This window comes from Denticeps clupeoides, chromosome 5, assembly GCF_900700375.1.
Source record: "Denticeps clupeoides chromosome 5, fDenClu1.1, whole genome shotgun sequence".
Lineage (NCBI taxonomy): Eukaryota > Metazoa > Chordata > Actinopteri > Clupeiformes > Denticipitidae > Denticeps > Denticeps clupeoides.
In genome coordinates, this window is record NC_041711.1 from 25358665 (window position 1) to 25375774 (window position 17110).

The window sequence follows — 17110 nt, forward strand, 5'->3', positions numbered from 1 at the left end:
TAATATTTCAGGGATGACAATGAATAACACAGAAATATTCATAGTATGCTTTAAAGGTCCCCTATGATGAAAAACTTTTTTGTAGGTCTAATTGTTTCCTTATTAATATATCTGAAGTGTCTTTTTGATGACATAAGGTGACAAATTCCAGATCAGATTATCTGATCTTTATACCTATTGTCGTTGTTAGCCACTGCAGGACCATAGACAGGCTAGGGGAATGTATATTAATGTTTAGGGGACCTTTAAAGCCTGGAATTCAAATGTATGGCCACTGGGAAATTTTGCATATCTGCAATGGTTATGGAGATACACCATACCATGTGGGACAGCTGCCAGTTTGAGATTCAGGTGAGATTGCTACTTATATAACATCATAACAAGCAGGGAGGGTGGGAGTGGGAACGTGGCTGTCACAGCCCCCCACAAAAAAAAAAAAAAAACCACTCACTGCCTACTCCCTTGTTGCCTACCTGGCCGTGGGAAAGACCAGCTCTATCTTCATTGCCATATTGTTCAAGCTCAGGGGAAAGCAGGCAGGATCCAGACACAAAAAGGCACAGTTATGCAGCTCAGATGACTATCAGTCGACGATGAGCCTGTTTCCTGGAGAGAGTGCACTAGCATGGGAATAAACAACACCAGGCCAGTGCTTCCTCTCAGGAAGGGTCACTGTGCTTCTGTTTGTTTGAGGAAAAAAAAAATCACTCAGACTGGCATGGGATGTGTGTCATTAGGGCACACTTGGCGGTTTTAGTGGTTAGCTTTTGCTGGTACGTGTTCTTTGTCATTTACTACCTTTTGGACTTTGCCTTTGTGTTGAAACTCACAGGAGGGTTTTTGACCTTTGAGAGCGAGTCTGTCCGAGGGTCAGGGCTACGGTGTAATGTGCTCTGGCCTCTGTCTGACAAAGTGGTGATGCAGCAGATTTATCTTTTAAGTGTGGGGGGTGAAAAGCTGTTGTCCTTTGGACCATATTGACCAACAATTTGCCCTCTTGCTTCTCACTTCACTTTGCTGTACGTTTAAAGTACAAGAGGAAAGTGTGATAGCACACAAAAACATAAACAATATAAAGCATATTGTCCTATCATAATGAGACAAATATACAGTACAGGCCAAAGTTCAGGCCTTCTCATTCAATGTATTTTCTTTATTTTCATGACCATTTACATTGGTAGATTCTCACTGAAGGCATCAAAAACTATGAATGAACACATGTGGAGTTATTTACTTAACAAAAAGTGGAGACCTGACCTCCACAGTCACCGGACCTGAACCCAATCAAGATGGTTTGGGGTGAGCTGGAGCGCAGAGTGAAGGCAAAGGGGCCAACAAGGACCTAAACACCTCTGGGAACTCCTTCAAGACTGTTGGAAAACCATTTCAGGTGATGACCTCTTGAAGCTCATCGAGAGAATGCCAAGAGTGTGCAAAGCAGTAATCAGAGCAAAGGGTGTCTATTTTGAAGAAACTAGAATATAAAACATGTTTTCAGTTATTTCACCTTTTTTGTTAAGTACATAACTCCACATGTGTTCATTCATAGTTTTGATGCCTTCAGTGTGAATCTACCAACGTAAATGGTCATGAAAATGAAGAAAACACATTGAATGAGAAGGTGTGCCCAAACTTTTGGCCTGTATTGTATAAATTATACTTGTCCATCTATATACTTGTCAATTTACACAAAAAAGTTGAGTCAAATCGGCTTCATTGTTAGTTTAACCATCTAGTTGGTCCACTGTGTTTAATGTGCAATATAGTTCAACACAGAAACAGAGATATCCCAGGACAGATTTCCACACAGTGCAGCTGATGAAAACTTTAGAATTGAATAGTGCAAATAATCAAATAGAATTCAGTATGTTCAAATACTGTTTTACTGTCCTTGATTGACTGCACTGTCAAGGCTTTATCCACAACTAGTTTTCAATGTGGTGTGGTGGTCAGCTTTTATTAAAAAAAAGACTTGACTATTCCACAACGCAATACAATGGATCCCCAAAAACTAAACATCTGACTGAGATTGGTTCCATCTTCATCTCACCATCAGTTTCGACAGAGCCAACCGCTTATTTTAACCCTAGGAAAACCAAAGTTGTAATAAAGAATGCAACACAGAAGTGACTTTCACGGTTCACGAGACACTTTGGTGGCAGCAGAACAGGATGCGTATGGCCGTGCACCAGGTACATATTTAAATGATTTAACAGGAAGCCGACACAGTCATTTACCCTGCAAGGGAAAAGTATACACACACACACACACACACACACACACACACACACACACACAATCTCATCAACATGTATATAACCATCTAGAGGCAGACAGGTTTTCTAATTCCCTGTTACAGCTTCTTTTCGTCAAACAGGGATCTGAATGTCAAAAGAGCAGCTCTAATATCTTCATCACGTCTAAATCTTCAGGGAAGATTTCCCTCTCTGATGTAATCACTAGGTAATTACCCCGTATTCTAATATTCCCTCTCAACTGATGTGGGCAATTATCATAAAAATGAAACGAAAAGGGGGGATAATTAGCTCTCGAAAAAAAAAAGCACTTGTTGCTGACGTAAACGGACGTGATGATGCGCACTCGCCGCCTCTTGCTCGATTCGCTAATCGTCGGCGGCGGCCCGTAGGACGCGGATGTGACGCCACCGCGGACCGTGGCTATGGCGGTGTCCATGGCGACGCCGCGTGCTGCAGTGACGCCAGCCCGGCTCGTGGCGAGTGGGCGTGACTCGGGCCGAGTCCTCCCTGGTCCGTGTGGGCGGCCCCGTGCAGCAACACGACACTGGAGAGAGAGAGGGGGGGGGAGAGAAAGGGAGAGAGAGAGAGAGAGAGAGACCGGGCCAGACCGGGGGGAGGAGAGAGAGAGAGAGAGAGAGAGAGAGAGAGAGAGAGGCGCGCACACGGAGCGGGTGGGGGGGGAGAGAGCGGAGGAGGCAGAAAGTCCGTGAAAAGAGAGAAAGAGCGGGGGAAGAATTCTGCGCTCATTTCAACCGCAAGAGTTTGCTTCGGAAGTGACATGTCAGGACGCCGGAATGAAGTAGCGGCGTGATGCGGCGGCTGTGAACGCGGAAAAAAAAGGGAGGGAGACGAGGGAGAAGAGGAGTCGGGCTTGTTCTGTCAGGACCCGCGTGCGTCTTCCTGCGACTTCACGGGACGGGCCGCCAGCGACAGAACTCGGAAAACCCGGGGAAGGGGCTCCGGGAGAGAGCGTCTGAAGGGGGAGCGACCCGTCCGGAGTGCGGAGAGAGGGGGGTCGGCGCTCCGGCGCACCTCCGCGGACAAAAAGTTTGGGCCGAAAACAGCCGCTTCTCAGGCGAAAGGGGGTCGATCGACAAGACGGGCCGACTTTTGCCCCCTGCGGGACTGACTCGTCATATTTGCTCTTTACCGTGCGGCGCTAACCAGCCACAGGCATGAAGACCCCGGGAGAGTCGGGTAAGTGGCGAACAGGCACCGCACGGCGCCGAGAGTCCATTTCCTCACGCCGGTTAATGGAACACGGACCCGGGCTCCGCGGCTCCGGTGTCCAGGCTGAAGTCGAGCTAAAGGCTAAAGTTGCAGGAGATTTGGGTTCCCGACAAACTATCCGCGACGAGAGTATCGGCCTCCGGTCCGTCTCCTGGCCGGATCAAACGGCAGCGTTAGCGGCTCCGCCGCGTTTTTTTTTTTTTTTTTTAAGTTTCGCAACTTCGCGACGGTAAAATCCCGGCGGCTCTTTGGACGTTCGATTCGCGGTGAAGCGGCGCCTGTTGAATGCGACCCGCGCATTTCTCGCCAAGTTAAACACGACGCGCCGCTGGCGATCTTTATTTATTTATTTATTATTATTTAGTTTTTTTTTTAGCTGCCAAACCCACGTGCGCGTGGCCGGGAACTGGTCCGACTGGGAGCGGGTCCGGCGACCCGGGAGTCTCCCTCCCTCCCTCCCTCCCTCCCTCCGTCCCTCCCTCCGTCCGCGCCACGCAGCGAGACAGAGACGAGCCGATAGTATCGTGTTCCTAAGGGCGATCGGATTAGGAGGCGGCCAGGGGACGGGCTCGCCCGCCCTCCCGGAGGTGCGAAGTTTAGTCCGTTCCTGGCGCTCCAGGAAGTGAAGAAGGAAGAAGGAGAGCCACCCGGGCCGCGGGCCTCACCCAGGAACGCCGCGGAACCCGCGCCAGGAATTCGCTGCCCGCGTACGCCCGTCTCGTTTCATTTCCACTCGTGGTAAAAGTCACCCAACTCATTCCCCGGAGGGTCCCGGCAGGAACGCCGCGATCCGGGAAAGTTTCGTCGGAGGGATGGAGGATGCGGATCCTCACCGGTGTCGCGTTCCGTCCTCGAAACGATACTCATCGCATCCGACGTGACACTTTATGGAAGATAAAGCGTCTTTATCACCGTCTGCATCATCGCCATTGTCGTGACCAACTGTTGCTGCGTTTATTTAGAGCCGCGCTCAGTATATCAGAATATCTTCAATGCACTAAAACCTGTAGTGGTTTATTTTAAACCACTTGCACTTATTCCGGGCCCTATAAAAAAAAACCTTTTACCATAATTTTCCTCGCAGTGTTGCGTTTTGTCTGGCTTAGAGGCTTTCCAGGATTTGTGACATTTCACGGTGGCATTGAGACGTGATATATGTCAGATTATTGAATGAAGGCTTATTTAACACATTTCACAAATATAAATATGAATTCACAGTAGTGGTGTACAGTGCAGTGTCACCGTCGGTGCCAATCTCTCCATGGGCTGAATAATACATTTCACTCCTAATTGAAATTTCAAAGGGACAAATGTCTGGCAAACGTTCGACACCGCTCGTGGAAGCTATTTAATAATAATAATAATAAAAAACAGCCGCTGTGATGCTGCAGTAATTATATAATTGCTTTTTTTTTTCTTACATTTACACTTATACAGAGCAACAGAGCAACTTACAATCAGTAGTTACAGGGACAGTCCCCCCTGGAGCAACGTAGGGTTAAGTGTCCTGCTCAGGGACACAATGGTAGTAAGCGGGATTTGAACCTGGGTCTTCTGGTTCATACTACCACCCTTTTTACCCAACGTAACTCACCACTAACTGCTCTGTTCGCCTTGTGGGTTCATTTGTTCGCGTCAACTTGTGAATGACCCACTTAGCTTTCATCTAGTGCATTTGTAGCCTTGTGTACAGTTAGAAGTCAAGGATGTGGTTGCAATGAGACCTGCAGTCGCTGTCAGATCCTAAAGTGACATCACATAACTGTACTTCAAAGGTCTGACTGGCAATTGGAGGCCGTGTTCATTTTCCAGAGACCTTTCTGACTTTTTGATTTTAAAACTGTTGCCCTTATGCCCTTACTGTAGGTTTTTTTTTTTTTTTTTTTGGGGGGGTGACCTGTGCACCCCGGATTATGGAGAACTTCATGTGGTTTTAGATCAGAATGCCACCAGATTTTAGATGGTTGCAAAATTCGATGCTTGTGCAATAGTTACATGATTTTGGTTTTCTGGAGTCACAATGGGCACTCGAACAGAAAAAGGTCTTCGTTACTGCGTGTGCTTTGTCATGTCACTTCAGTGACATGATCAGGTTCATCAGAATGCGTGGCAGAGGAAACATAATAGGAAGACAGTTCTTTATCTGGCTTATCTTTTTAAATTGTATACCACTTTCTCACCGTCTGCCTTGACCTCGAAGCTCGCGGTGGTTCATTTGACGTGACCTGTCATGACCCTGGATCAGTGGCCGATTTCTTTATACGCCTCTTTAGTACCACGTCAGTAGCAGTGGTTAGTCATGAGTTCTCCTGGCCACCCTTGTGAAGGTGTGCTTCTGCAAAATGGCTGCTTGCCCGTGCCGGGCGTATCATTTGGAGTTGATTTGCTCTGCTTGCCTGTGTGAAAGAATGACTAAACTCTTCGGTGTTTGCTTGCTCTTCTCTGGACGCTTAATACCTTGTTATTACATTCGTTTCATGACAGTTGAGTTCTTTTTGCTTTCAATCGGAAGAAGGTCCTTAATATGGAATGTTAAATATTTAAATATATAAAAATACATTGATTATGCTCCTGAACGCTGTAATGTGTAATAAAATGTGAAAGCAGTTTGACTCCTTGTCTTTGTATGCGTGTGTGCATTTAGCGCAGTGACCCCTGGCATCTGAATGCCATATTGTTTCCTGTTCCTTTGTTAATTGTGATGAACATTATTTCACACAGTTCAGAACCATTGTTGCTGTTTTGTCGATTCATTCTCTCATTATCAGCAACAGCTTGTAGTGTCTGTCCACCCTGTGACAAATAAGGTGACCCACAGCAGACCCACATGTGCAGAAACACACTCGTACATGCTTCTGTATGCAAATCGCTTCTGTTCTTGATTATTGGTTTTTGGTTGGGATTCGTTTCAAGATATCTCATAGATTAAAAAGTTACTTTGAAATATTCCACATTTAGAACAGCCACATGTCATATCACTGAATGGTCACCAAGATGTGGGTGCATTTCTACTGTGTAGTGTACTTCCCCATGTTCCTTGTAATTTTCAGGGAAGTGATTTATCTTGTTCTACTATTCAAGCTATGATTGGTGGTAAGACATTTGCAGTTGTTAAAAATAATTTGTTTCCTCCTACTCCGGACCTGCCTGGCCACTGGTCCTCAATCATGCTACTGGCGGACATTGACCAATTACTCACTTCAGACGCTTAGCTTTCCAACGTACCACATGCATAAAAAATGCAGTTAAGAGTCGCCTGTGTGGGTGAAATGAAAATGTTCAGAATGGGTGGTTTTGAGGAACCAGCCATTGAAATACAGAAGAATGTATAAATAAATCAGCCTGAGAAGTAGCAAACATTAGCATGAAGTTGTTAGGCCATTTGTCTCCATTGTGAGGGACGTCCTCTGGTGCTGGACACAGCGCTGCTTATTTTCCTCTGTAACAATAGGGTGTGTGTGTGTGCTCTGTAGAGTAGAGTTTGTAGAGCTTGCAGAGTGTGTGTGTGTGTGTGTGTGTGAGTCAGCCCTGTGTTGGTATTAGCATCGTTGGCTGCTAAGACTGTGCTTGTACAACCGCACGTGTGTGTCCGTGTGTCCTCTACCCTGGAATGATGGGAGCACAGAGGCCCCTGTGTGTGCAAGTAAGAATGTGTGTGACCCTGACCTGTTGACCCCCCCGAAACCCCCCCCAAAGCCCCTTCCTGCATTCCGGCCCCTCCCCTCCCCCCACAGGGGCCAAGTTGCAGCGTGTGCAGGATGCCCGGTGACAGCGGCCGTGTCCCATCTGAATCCGGACCTGTTGATCTTTCACAAGCAATGCTGGCCCTTTACAAAACAACCCGAACACATCTTCTGAATACGCCAGTAAATAAATTCACACATATTATTATTGCCCTAATGACACAACACCTGTCACCATCACATTTACATTTACATTTACAGCATTTATCAGACGCCCTTATCCAGAGCGACTTACAACCAGTAATTACAGGGACAGTCTCCCTGGAGCAATTTAGGGTTAAGTGTCTTGCTCAGGGACACAATGGTAGTAAGGGGGATTCGAACCCGGGTCTTCTGGTTCATAGGCAAGTGTGTTACCCACTAGGCTACTACCACCCTGATAATCACCGATAATCAGAGCTGTGTATCATATGATTTAATATATTGATTTTTAATATATTCTAACAATGTATTTACCTGGGGGGGGAAAAAAAAACATTTATTCGCTAAAGCATGTGTCTTGCACATATGGACCTAAAGCCAGCGTGTCGAGATTGGTGGCGTTCGGTTGCGAAACGCCTCTGTCGTATTGAGCCACTGCTGTTCTGCTGCTTGTGTTTATTACAGGCCAGAGTTTCCCTGCCTGTTTCCTGTCAGCAGCCACTTCCACTGCACTTTGTTATGACGCCCCGGGCGTTCACAGAACTTGCTTCTGAGACGGTTCCCAGAAGTGGGTTAAACGAACAGGTAGCGCCTGCCTCCTCCGCCGCGCTGCTGGAGAAAGAAAGAAAAAGATCTCCTTCCCCCCCCACCACCTTTCTTTTGGAGTCAGGACACGTTCGAAGTGGTTTAAGATGGGCGGATAACAGCTATTAGCAGAATATTTCACCGCTAGCGTTTGCTCATGGAGGGATTGATCAGAGATGTGTTTGATTTCTTTGTGGTTGCAATGTTTGTTGCATAAAATGACTAAACGCTTAAAATATTTTGCGTGTATTTAGGAGCACACGGAGAATCGTTCAGCTTGTAAGTGTTGTTGGAAGCAGGACCGTCCACGGGCTTGGCTGAAACTAAAGAGCTGATAAGGAACACTTTGATTTCGGCAATCAGTGAAGAGAGAGTGTGTGTGCGAGTGAGTGAAGAGTGTGTTTAACGGGATGGGCGTGCGTGTTGTTTTTTTCAGCAGCAGGTCACAGGTGCGTGTGTGTTTGGTTTTTTTTTTTTTTTTGGTTCGTGCGCATGTGGTGCAACGTGGCATGTGCCCGGGTTTAAGGAAGTGCAGATCACATGTTGGAGGGGGTCGCCATGCGTATGTTTGGTAATATCTGTGTAATAGCAGCGCGCTGCCGAGCTTAGTGAGTTTTAGTGTGCATAGCGTGAGGTGGAATGTGCGCTTGACATGTTGAAACAATTAGAGGCGCAGAATTCCACCGTCTGAATGGCCTGAGAAAGTTGAGTGAAGTGTTCGTAGAGTCGAGAGGAAGAGAAGGTTTTTAAATCTTTGAGAGCGAGTGAGAGTGAAAGACTCATTCTCTCTTGGTGGCGATAAGTTATCTTATCTCTTGTGGTCGCGGGCGGGGGAACAGGCCTCCGGCCTGACGCGTAAAGAGCTGAACGCTCCAGCCACAGCCCGTCTGTTAATGATCTGTCACTGTTTTATTCCACTTACTGAGCGTTTCGCTGTCACTGTTTATTTACATGGAGGTCACGGGAGGGAACCCCGGCCACTTCGGGGAAAGGGAAGATGGAGGCACTACACAAAAACAACACAAATGTCTCTCTCACCGCCACACAACGGCGGCAAGTTGCTATTGACCTCTGACTGATGCCACGCCTGGAGGGAGCTCCGCTTCTCGCCCTCATCCACCGCAGTGCTTCAGGCTGGGCCTCCAACACCAGTGAACAACGGAACGTGCTCCAGATCCAGTTTCGGGGTTTTGCCTGGTTTAGTGTTGGCAAAAGGAACGGTAGACATGCATTCCATTTCCTTAAACTGCAAAGAGGTTTGTTTGTGCGTGTGTGTGTTTTAACTCGGTTCATTTGTAATCCCATTAGAAGCTGCTGCATGTTTGCCTCAGGCACCGTGGCGGCACCTATAGAATATTGGCACATTAATTGATTTAAAATAATGGCATAAAGTAGCTACAGGTTTGAGGCTTGTACACACACACACACACACACACACAGGAACGCACACACACACACGCACACACATGTATGGTGCTCGTTTTATTGCAGAGGAAACTGGACCTCCCACATTCCAGCTCAAAAGTTAAATCGCTGCTGTCTGTGTTGCATTATGCATTCTGGGAAAAACAGCCTAAGACTTTGCACACACACATGTGCACACACAGAGAGACACAAACGTTCAAAGGCTTCCTTTCACACTCAAACCACATATGCTACACAAATGTATTATAAACCCTTGCTTTTTTTTGTAAAGTCCTCCAAATTATTTCTCCGGCTTATACAATGTGTGTGTGTGTGTGTGTGTCTCATTGCAGTCAGTAAATTCTTGTGGGGTTACTTTGACCAGGTTACCTAAAGGGCTTGCCATTGTTACATGAGTGGTCGCTCGCTTCTCCCTGTGTTCCACCCCGCCCTCCTTCACTGTGTGTGTGTGTGTGTGTGTGTGTGTGTGTGTGTGTGTGTGTGTGTTTAGGAGGGTGAGGTGAGGTGGACATTAGTAGATGTGCTGATGTAGGTCTCTGTATCACTGTACTGTACTGTTCGCCCCCAGCCATGCTGCTCACACTCAGGTCCCTTTGTGGTGAAATCCAGATAAGTGTGGCCTGGTGCCAGAAGGAGCGAAGGTGTGTGTGTGTGTGTGTGTGTGTGGCGCCACGCTTCACACACATTGGCACTGTGAGTGAAACCGATCTGCGCACAAGAGCTCCACTCATCCCTGATCAGTCCTCACACACACATATCCTTTGTCTGAACACACACACCTGATCAGCGCTAATGCAACCTCAAAGTCATGAGTATTTGTGTGACACTAGGGAGCATTATTTTGAAAGAGAGGACTCTGACTAGAGCATGTGTGTGTAGGGGGGGACATGTTCTTCATAAGAAGCTCAGTGTATTTCGGATGTCCTCAGTATCAGCCCCCCCTCCCCCCAGTGAAAGGGGCTTTATGGCTGCGCCGTTGGAATAGTTGGGCTCTATTTTTAGTGGGGAATGTGAGCATGTGCAGGGCGGGGAGCAGGGATATGATGTCACAAATCTAATAAAGTCATGGCAAGGAAGTCACCACAAAGCCTACTGTACCACTCATCCGTGTGAATGTGAGTGGGAACCTGCGTTGGTCGTGTTTGTCCAAAAAAAGGGTCCAAAGCTTTCAAAAAATATGGTCAACACACACACACTCATACCCATCTCATGATCTTTTGGTCACCGCTCCATTGTGGAATACCCCCGTGGCCTCTCCTCTTCCATTACCACCCCCTCCCTTCTCTTTCTGTCACTCTTGCTTTCTTTCGCTTCTCCACTGCACCCCCCTAACTTGTTCCTTTTTTCCTTTTGTTGTCTCTGCCTCTCTGTGTAATTTAGCTGTAGGCCCACAGCACCCAGTCCCGAGAAGGGTGTGTGTGTGTGTGTGTGAGTTCTATTTGTTCCATTCCTTCACACTTTTTCATTCAGCCACTTTCATGTTTTTCTTCCCACACCTATATTAACGAAGTAGCTTTCTTCTAAAGAGCCATAGTTGACGTTTGTATTAATGCGTTTTTTTTTTTATGTGGTAAAAATATTGCATTTCATTTTTCATCATGGGAAAGGTATTTATAGGAGGAGGGGAGTGGTTAAATTTTAATGCTCCTTGCTCTGTAGGCTTTAGCTGAAAATGTCCAGTCAGCACTTATTTGTGGCTGTTTGTTTGCAGCTCTTCTTCACTGCCGAGGCTGTAGGCCAGATTCTCTCTCTGCCTCATGGCTTTCTCTTCAGTTGCTCAAGCTTCCCTTCGTATCCTCCGTGTCTGCCCTACGACCCTGATCCCGTCTTCTCTGCACTGTTACTTAGACCTCACTGACTTAGTAAGACCTTTAGGACCAGAATAATGTGAGAAAATGTGAGAAAATACCCCAAAACACATGCTACAGGACTTGAAGAAGTGCAGATGTACTACAGGCATCTCTATAACACACCAAAATGTAAGCATGCAGAAGAGCTAGAGCCCATATATAAACAATATTAGCTGAAAGGTAGCAAAAATGTTAGCGAGCATGGGAAAGGTAGGCCACGACCTGCAGTGGGTTTAACTGAACCGGGAAAAATGAGTTGGTGCCACACATTGTGTTTTGATTGGTTTATTGTTGCAAGTTGCAGAAAATGTTGTTCTTCACATGAAAATGAACCGTAGTTGTCTATCATGCAGTTTTATCAAGAAGTTGGACATAGACGTTTCAAACGGGATACATATGTACAGTACAGGCCAAAGGTTTGGACACACCTTCTCATTCAATGTGTTTTCTTTATTTCCATGACCATTTACATTGGTAGATTCTCACTGAAGGCATCAAAACTATGAATGAACACATGTGGAGTTATGTACTTAACGAAAAAAGGTGAAATAACTGAAAACATGTTTTATATTGTAGTTTCTTTAAAATAGCCGCCATTTGCTCTGATTACTGCTTGATTGTTTTTGTGACTCCTCTTGGTGACACAATGTAAATGTTCATGAAAATAAAGATATGTGATATAAATATCACATCATAAACAGTACAAGACATGGGGAGTTAGCACAAGGAGGACATGGGGTGACTTTTTACTACAACAACATTTATTTCTTAAATAGCCCAAAATCACATACAGTATGTCTCAATGGGCTAGCCTTGCGTATATTGTAACGTATTGACAGGAGTGGGTTTAAATAATTAGGAAGTAGTGTGTCTGAGAGCTGTCAGTCATCCCTGTTTGCTCCTCCCATTAAACTGTGTTTACAAAGTCGTCATTAATCTTTATCTTCTGGGTGTCCAAAATAATGACACAGTGGTTTGTTTTTCCTCTTCAAGATATTGTATATGTATATAATCTATGTGTATTTTTTAACACACCATGATATGGAAATCAGGCCTTATACTGTTCATCATCTCAGTTACAATAAAATGATTGATCAATATACTGTTCATATGCCATCATCTTCTCTGCTCTCGGCACCCAGTGAACTTTTTCTGTTGTGCACCATTGTTCAACTGCTGTCCAATAGAAAAGTGCAGCTCGGTGCTCAGCGTGTCCCAGTGTCAGCCTTTGCACTGAACAATGCCGCACTTCTCTATTCATAGCTTTTTAATTGCTGTAGTGAATCTTTATCGCTCACCTCCTTTCTTCCATCTCATTTCATCTGCCCTTCTCTCTGGCCATGTGTTTGTGTTGTTTTCATCCTCCGCCTCCTCTCTCTCCGTTTCTCCCCTGTTCGTTCCGTCCCCCTTCCCTTATTCTGAGACGGAGGGATGACCTCATCATTAAGCGGCTTGTCTGCTGTGTGGCCCCGGCTCCGGGGTTGTAATTGTTTTAACCGCCACCATTTTTAGCCTCAGACGAGCAATGCTCTATTATGCAACCTCTCCCACTCTCTCTCTCACTGGGCAGTACTACACACACATCTAGCTTTGGCTGTCTGAGCAAAGGGCAGTCTTACACACACACACACACACACACACACACACAAAGGGAGGCATCTGAATTAGGGGATTAGGGTGTTGAGGACCAGCCTAGGGCCCTCTGTCCCCCTCTGTCCCCTACAGGAGCTGCTGCTGCTGTTGGACAGGAGTTCTGTAGCAGAGGCGCTGAAGCGTCTATGATCCCAGCCTGTGCTGGCTGTATGTGCGTGTGTGTGGGGCGTGGGGGGGGCTGTAGCTGTCGTGCATTGTGGGTGTATTTGTGTGTGACTCAGCAACTATGTGTGCCGCTTTGTTCTGCTGTCATTCACTCAGGTAGTGTGTTTCTTGTAATTGTCACTGCCTGTCCTGCCCAGAGCACTGACGTGGGTCCTGGCTGTGTGAGTGTGTGTGTACCTGAAACATTATCCTGTTTGAGTGTGTGTGTGTGTGTGTGTGTGTGTAGTGAATGTTAATGGCAGTATCAGGTGATAGGTGTTTTTGAAGGGGATTCCCCAGCCTGTCTGATTTATCCTTTATGCATTTGTCACTTCATTATCCAGCACTGTGCGTGTGTGAACAGAAGATCTGATGTGTTAATGGTTTCATATTACAGTTTAAATGTGGAAGAGTGCAATTCATGATAGTGATTTCTGCTAGCTCAGCATAGCTCAGTATGTGTGTGTGTGTGTGTGTGTGTTATGTAATATTGCTCTCCAGCAGTCAGACAGTCTCTCTCACTCTCTCATTTGTAATAAAGTAGGTGCGCGAGCTTGTGGCCGTTGGTGTTGAATGATGTAGCTCCATCCCTGACGCTGCTGAGTGTGCTGCTGCTGCTGCGCATGAGATATATTGATGTTCGGTGACAGGGGTGCTGATGTTGGCGTTGGGCTGGGTTGCTACGGTGAGGGTGCGTCGGGCGGCATCGAGGCAGCAGCGCGGTTACATCACTCTGGCTTGCGTAACGCGGCAGGCTTTATTTATTCCAGCTGAGCATAATCACCCCTCCCTGGAGGGAGAGAGAGAACAGGAGAGAGTGAGTGAAACAGCGAGAGACTGAGTGACAAAGGGAAGACTGGCTGAGGGGGGAATGGGATGGATCGGTGGGAGGGAGGGAGTAAGTGGATGATGGAGAGAAGGAAACTGTGAATGGCAGGACCACGCTCGACTCAGACTCTCATCCATTCTGGGTCCATTCACCTAATTTAAGTTTGATAGTAGGGAATAGAGGAAAAATGGCAGACATGTGCTCCTTTTCTGCATATCTGCAGGGTTGGTCAGATAGTTACAATTTGTAAAACAGAACAGAAGACCTGCAATCTGTTGACCGCCATCTTTTCTCCCTCATGGGTCCTTCTGCTAAGTTGAACTCAGATGTGTGTCAATCAGTCCACTTACTAATGGGATAAACGCCTCCTGCTCATTTTACTGAGTGTGTGTGAATCTGTGTGTGTGTGTGTGAGAGAGAGAGAGGACCAGAGGATACACAGGCAGACAGCAGTGTGTGTGTGTCTCATTTACTCAACTTCCAGTTTATTGAACGACTTGCTTATCTGTTTCTTTTTCCTTTTGCCTCATGTCTCTTAAGATCAAAATGATTAAAAGCAAAATAATTTGCTAAATAAATATCACATCTGCCAATATGTGCATATATATGGTTTTATTTGTGATTGCAAAACAGGAATGATTAATCTGTGGTTTCTCTGTCTCCCAAGGGTGACAACGTCAGAATTCATTCCCTCTCATCTCCTTCTATTATGGTGTTGGTCTGCCTCACATTCCTTTTCTCTCTCCATCCTGTTTCTACTTCTGTACTGAGCTGTCATAGCCCTATTATTGTGCTTGTACATTCACACACATCCACACCCACACACTTATTCAGAACATTTTCTCTTGTTCACGTACATGAATGTACATTCACACACACACACACACACACACACACGCACAGAAACACACCGAGTAATCCTCTCCCCTGTGGAGTCAGTCAGTGAGGTGAATGTTATGTAAGGAAGATCAACATGGCTTAATCAGCTTTAGCAGACACACTTAACAAGCTGTGTACAGGAGAAATGTGGAACTGAGCACGAGCGCGGTGACAGGCGGTGTCGCGGTGTGTGTCCGACAGTGTGGTACGTCAATGTATACACACAAACACACGCACACTGTGTCTTGCCCTCGGTATGTCCTTTTTTTTATGTCTGAATAGCTTCAGCTCCCCGTGTCAATGTCAGTCACAATGACTGGTGCCAATGACAAGGAACTTTTTTTTTTTAAATGCCACAGTTATCACAATATTTAAATTATACACATGACACAGTACACTCTCTGTATGTATATCGCTGTACAGGCTTCATGCCAAAGGTCATAGGTCAAAGATAATTTACACAAAGTAGAATATTACGCTATTGAACAGTATAGCACAACACTATTGTATACACTTGTATTCCTTTTTATTTGTGGGTTTTGCAACTATTTAAAAGCAACATTTAAAGCTTACAGCCAAACTCCGGATGTTGCTGCCTGGATCCATATTTTTAACATGTTTACTACCGTCACCTTCACATGTGAGCAGTTAGTGCCTGTGCTAAAAAATACAGCTAACAACCCAGCGGTCCTTTCTGGTTTGTATCTGTTTATTTATGCAAATTCAGAAGTCATACTTGATTTGACATTAGTGAACACACCCCGTGTTCTAAGTCTTATTTAGCTCTGGGAAAATACAGCCCATTGGATGTATAACCCACACTCACTCTCGTGGGTGTCTAATTAAAGTGTTAAGTGTTCTGCTTTGCCTTCATTTCTACTCATATTCACAGAGAGCTTTTGGGAAATGAACTACTTTTGTGTCTCTCTACACCTATTACAAAAATTGTTAGCAGATGTGGACGTCTGCTTTTTCCCTTCTCTAAATTTAGATCTATAGAAGAATGGCAGGAAGAACGCAAGTGAGAGAGGGAACAGGGGATTGATGGAGGAGGAGGAGGAAGGGGGTGTGGGAATGGGCTGATAGAGATAAAGGAGAAATGTGTATTTTTGGCCAGTCACGCGTCACACAGACGCACACACTCACCACCGAGTACCCAAACAACGATGCTGGCATCAAAAGCGAGTCGAGAAGGCTGCTTCTGGTTTTATTACAGCTTAAAAAGACTGTAACACGGCACTTTACCACAATCATCCACAACATTAAAACCACACAATTATATCCTTGCTACAGTGACACCTGTCGAGGGGTCGGGAGGAATGGGCAGCAAGTAAGGATCTGAGAGACTGACAAGGACCAAATTGGGACTAGGGCTGTGCGGTATGGCATGAAATTCATATTGCAATATAAATTGAACCATTGACAGTAGAAAGTATATATCATGGTACATCCATAGCAAAGGCACTGCAGCCGGTAGTTGTATAATAAACTGTTTACACATTTAAAAAGTAGCCAGTAGAATATTTATTGTGCACATCTGCAATTATTGAAAAAATATTTACATTTAGAGCATTTATCAGACGCCCTTATCCAGAGCGACTTACGATCAGTAGTTACAGGGACAGTCACCCCCTGGAGCAACTTAACCCTAAGTGTCTTGCTCAGGGACATGATGGTAGTAAGTGGGATTTAAACCTGGGTCTTCTGGCTCATAGGCGAGTATGTTAACCACTAGGCTACCACCACCCCTGTCTGTATTTGACAGACATTCATAGAACTTTACATAGGATTTTCTCTGACTCATAAAACAAAAACCTCAAAATCTCCACTTTCACAAAGTCATGTATGTCTGAACGTACATGTTGGTTTTTCTTTTGCTGCTATGAATAAATTGTGAAAATGTTGAATAATACAGCCACTCTTCCACTTGCTACGCTTTTGATGGAATGCAGCGTTTCAGAATAAAACGCAAACCCTATGTGACAACACCTAGGAAGGGGAGGACCCAGGCGTGGGTGCTTAAACATAACGGTTTATTATAACGAAGGACAAATAAACATATAGAGCTCTGCTTGGGAAAAGGGGGTGAGGAATGGGGGACGAAAAGGCTCCCTCACACGGGGGAACACTCCACACTCGCACCACGTCAACACCATAATCTGTACACGCACACACACAACCAAGACCCCATGAGTCAGACTTGACATGTCAGGGTGCTGCCTGACGGACCTGCCAACCCACTGACCAGACACTGTAGAACCGCTGACCTGGCCTGCCCTGCCACGCACAAACAGTGACGAACAAAAACCATAATACCGGACCTGGAACACTGGTGCAGGTACTCCTTTCAAGGAGGGAAATCCGGTGTAGGGA

At 45.8% G+C, this 17110-nt stretch overlaps 1 protein-coding gene across 3 annotated transcripts in view; it reads left to right on the forward strand.

The window, feature by feature from the left end:
- Nucleotides 1–2935: 2935 nt before the first annotated feature.
- The window catches only part of erfl3 (Ets2 repressor factor like 3), a 40091-nt gene continuing 25916 nt past the window's right edge, over nucleotides 2936–17110 (forward strand). The window contains exon 1 of one of the 3 annotated variants that reach the window (XM_028979966.1): nucleotides 2936–3455. In XM_028979966.1, coding sequence (XP_028835799.1) covers nucleotides 3434–3455 — 22 coding nt within the window. In that variant the 5' untranslated portion in view covers nucleotides 2936–3433. Of the gene's footprint in view, nucleotides 3456–8966; nucleotides 9178–16103; nucleotides 16118–17110 lie in introns of those variants that run through there. The other 2 variants (XM_028979964.1, XM_028979968.1) reach the window with 2 other exon arrangements.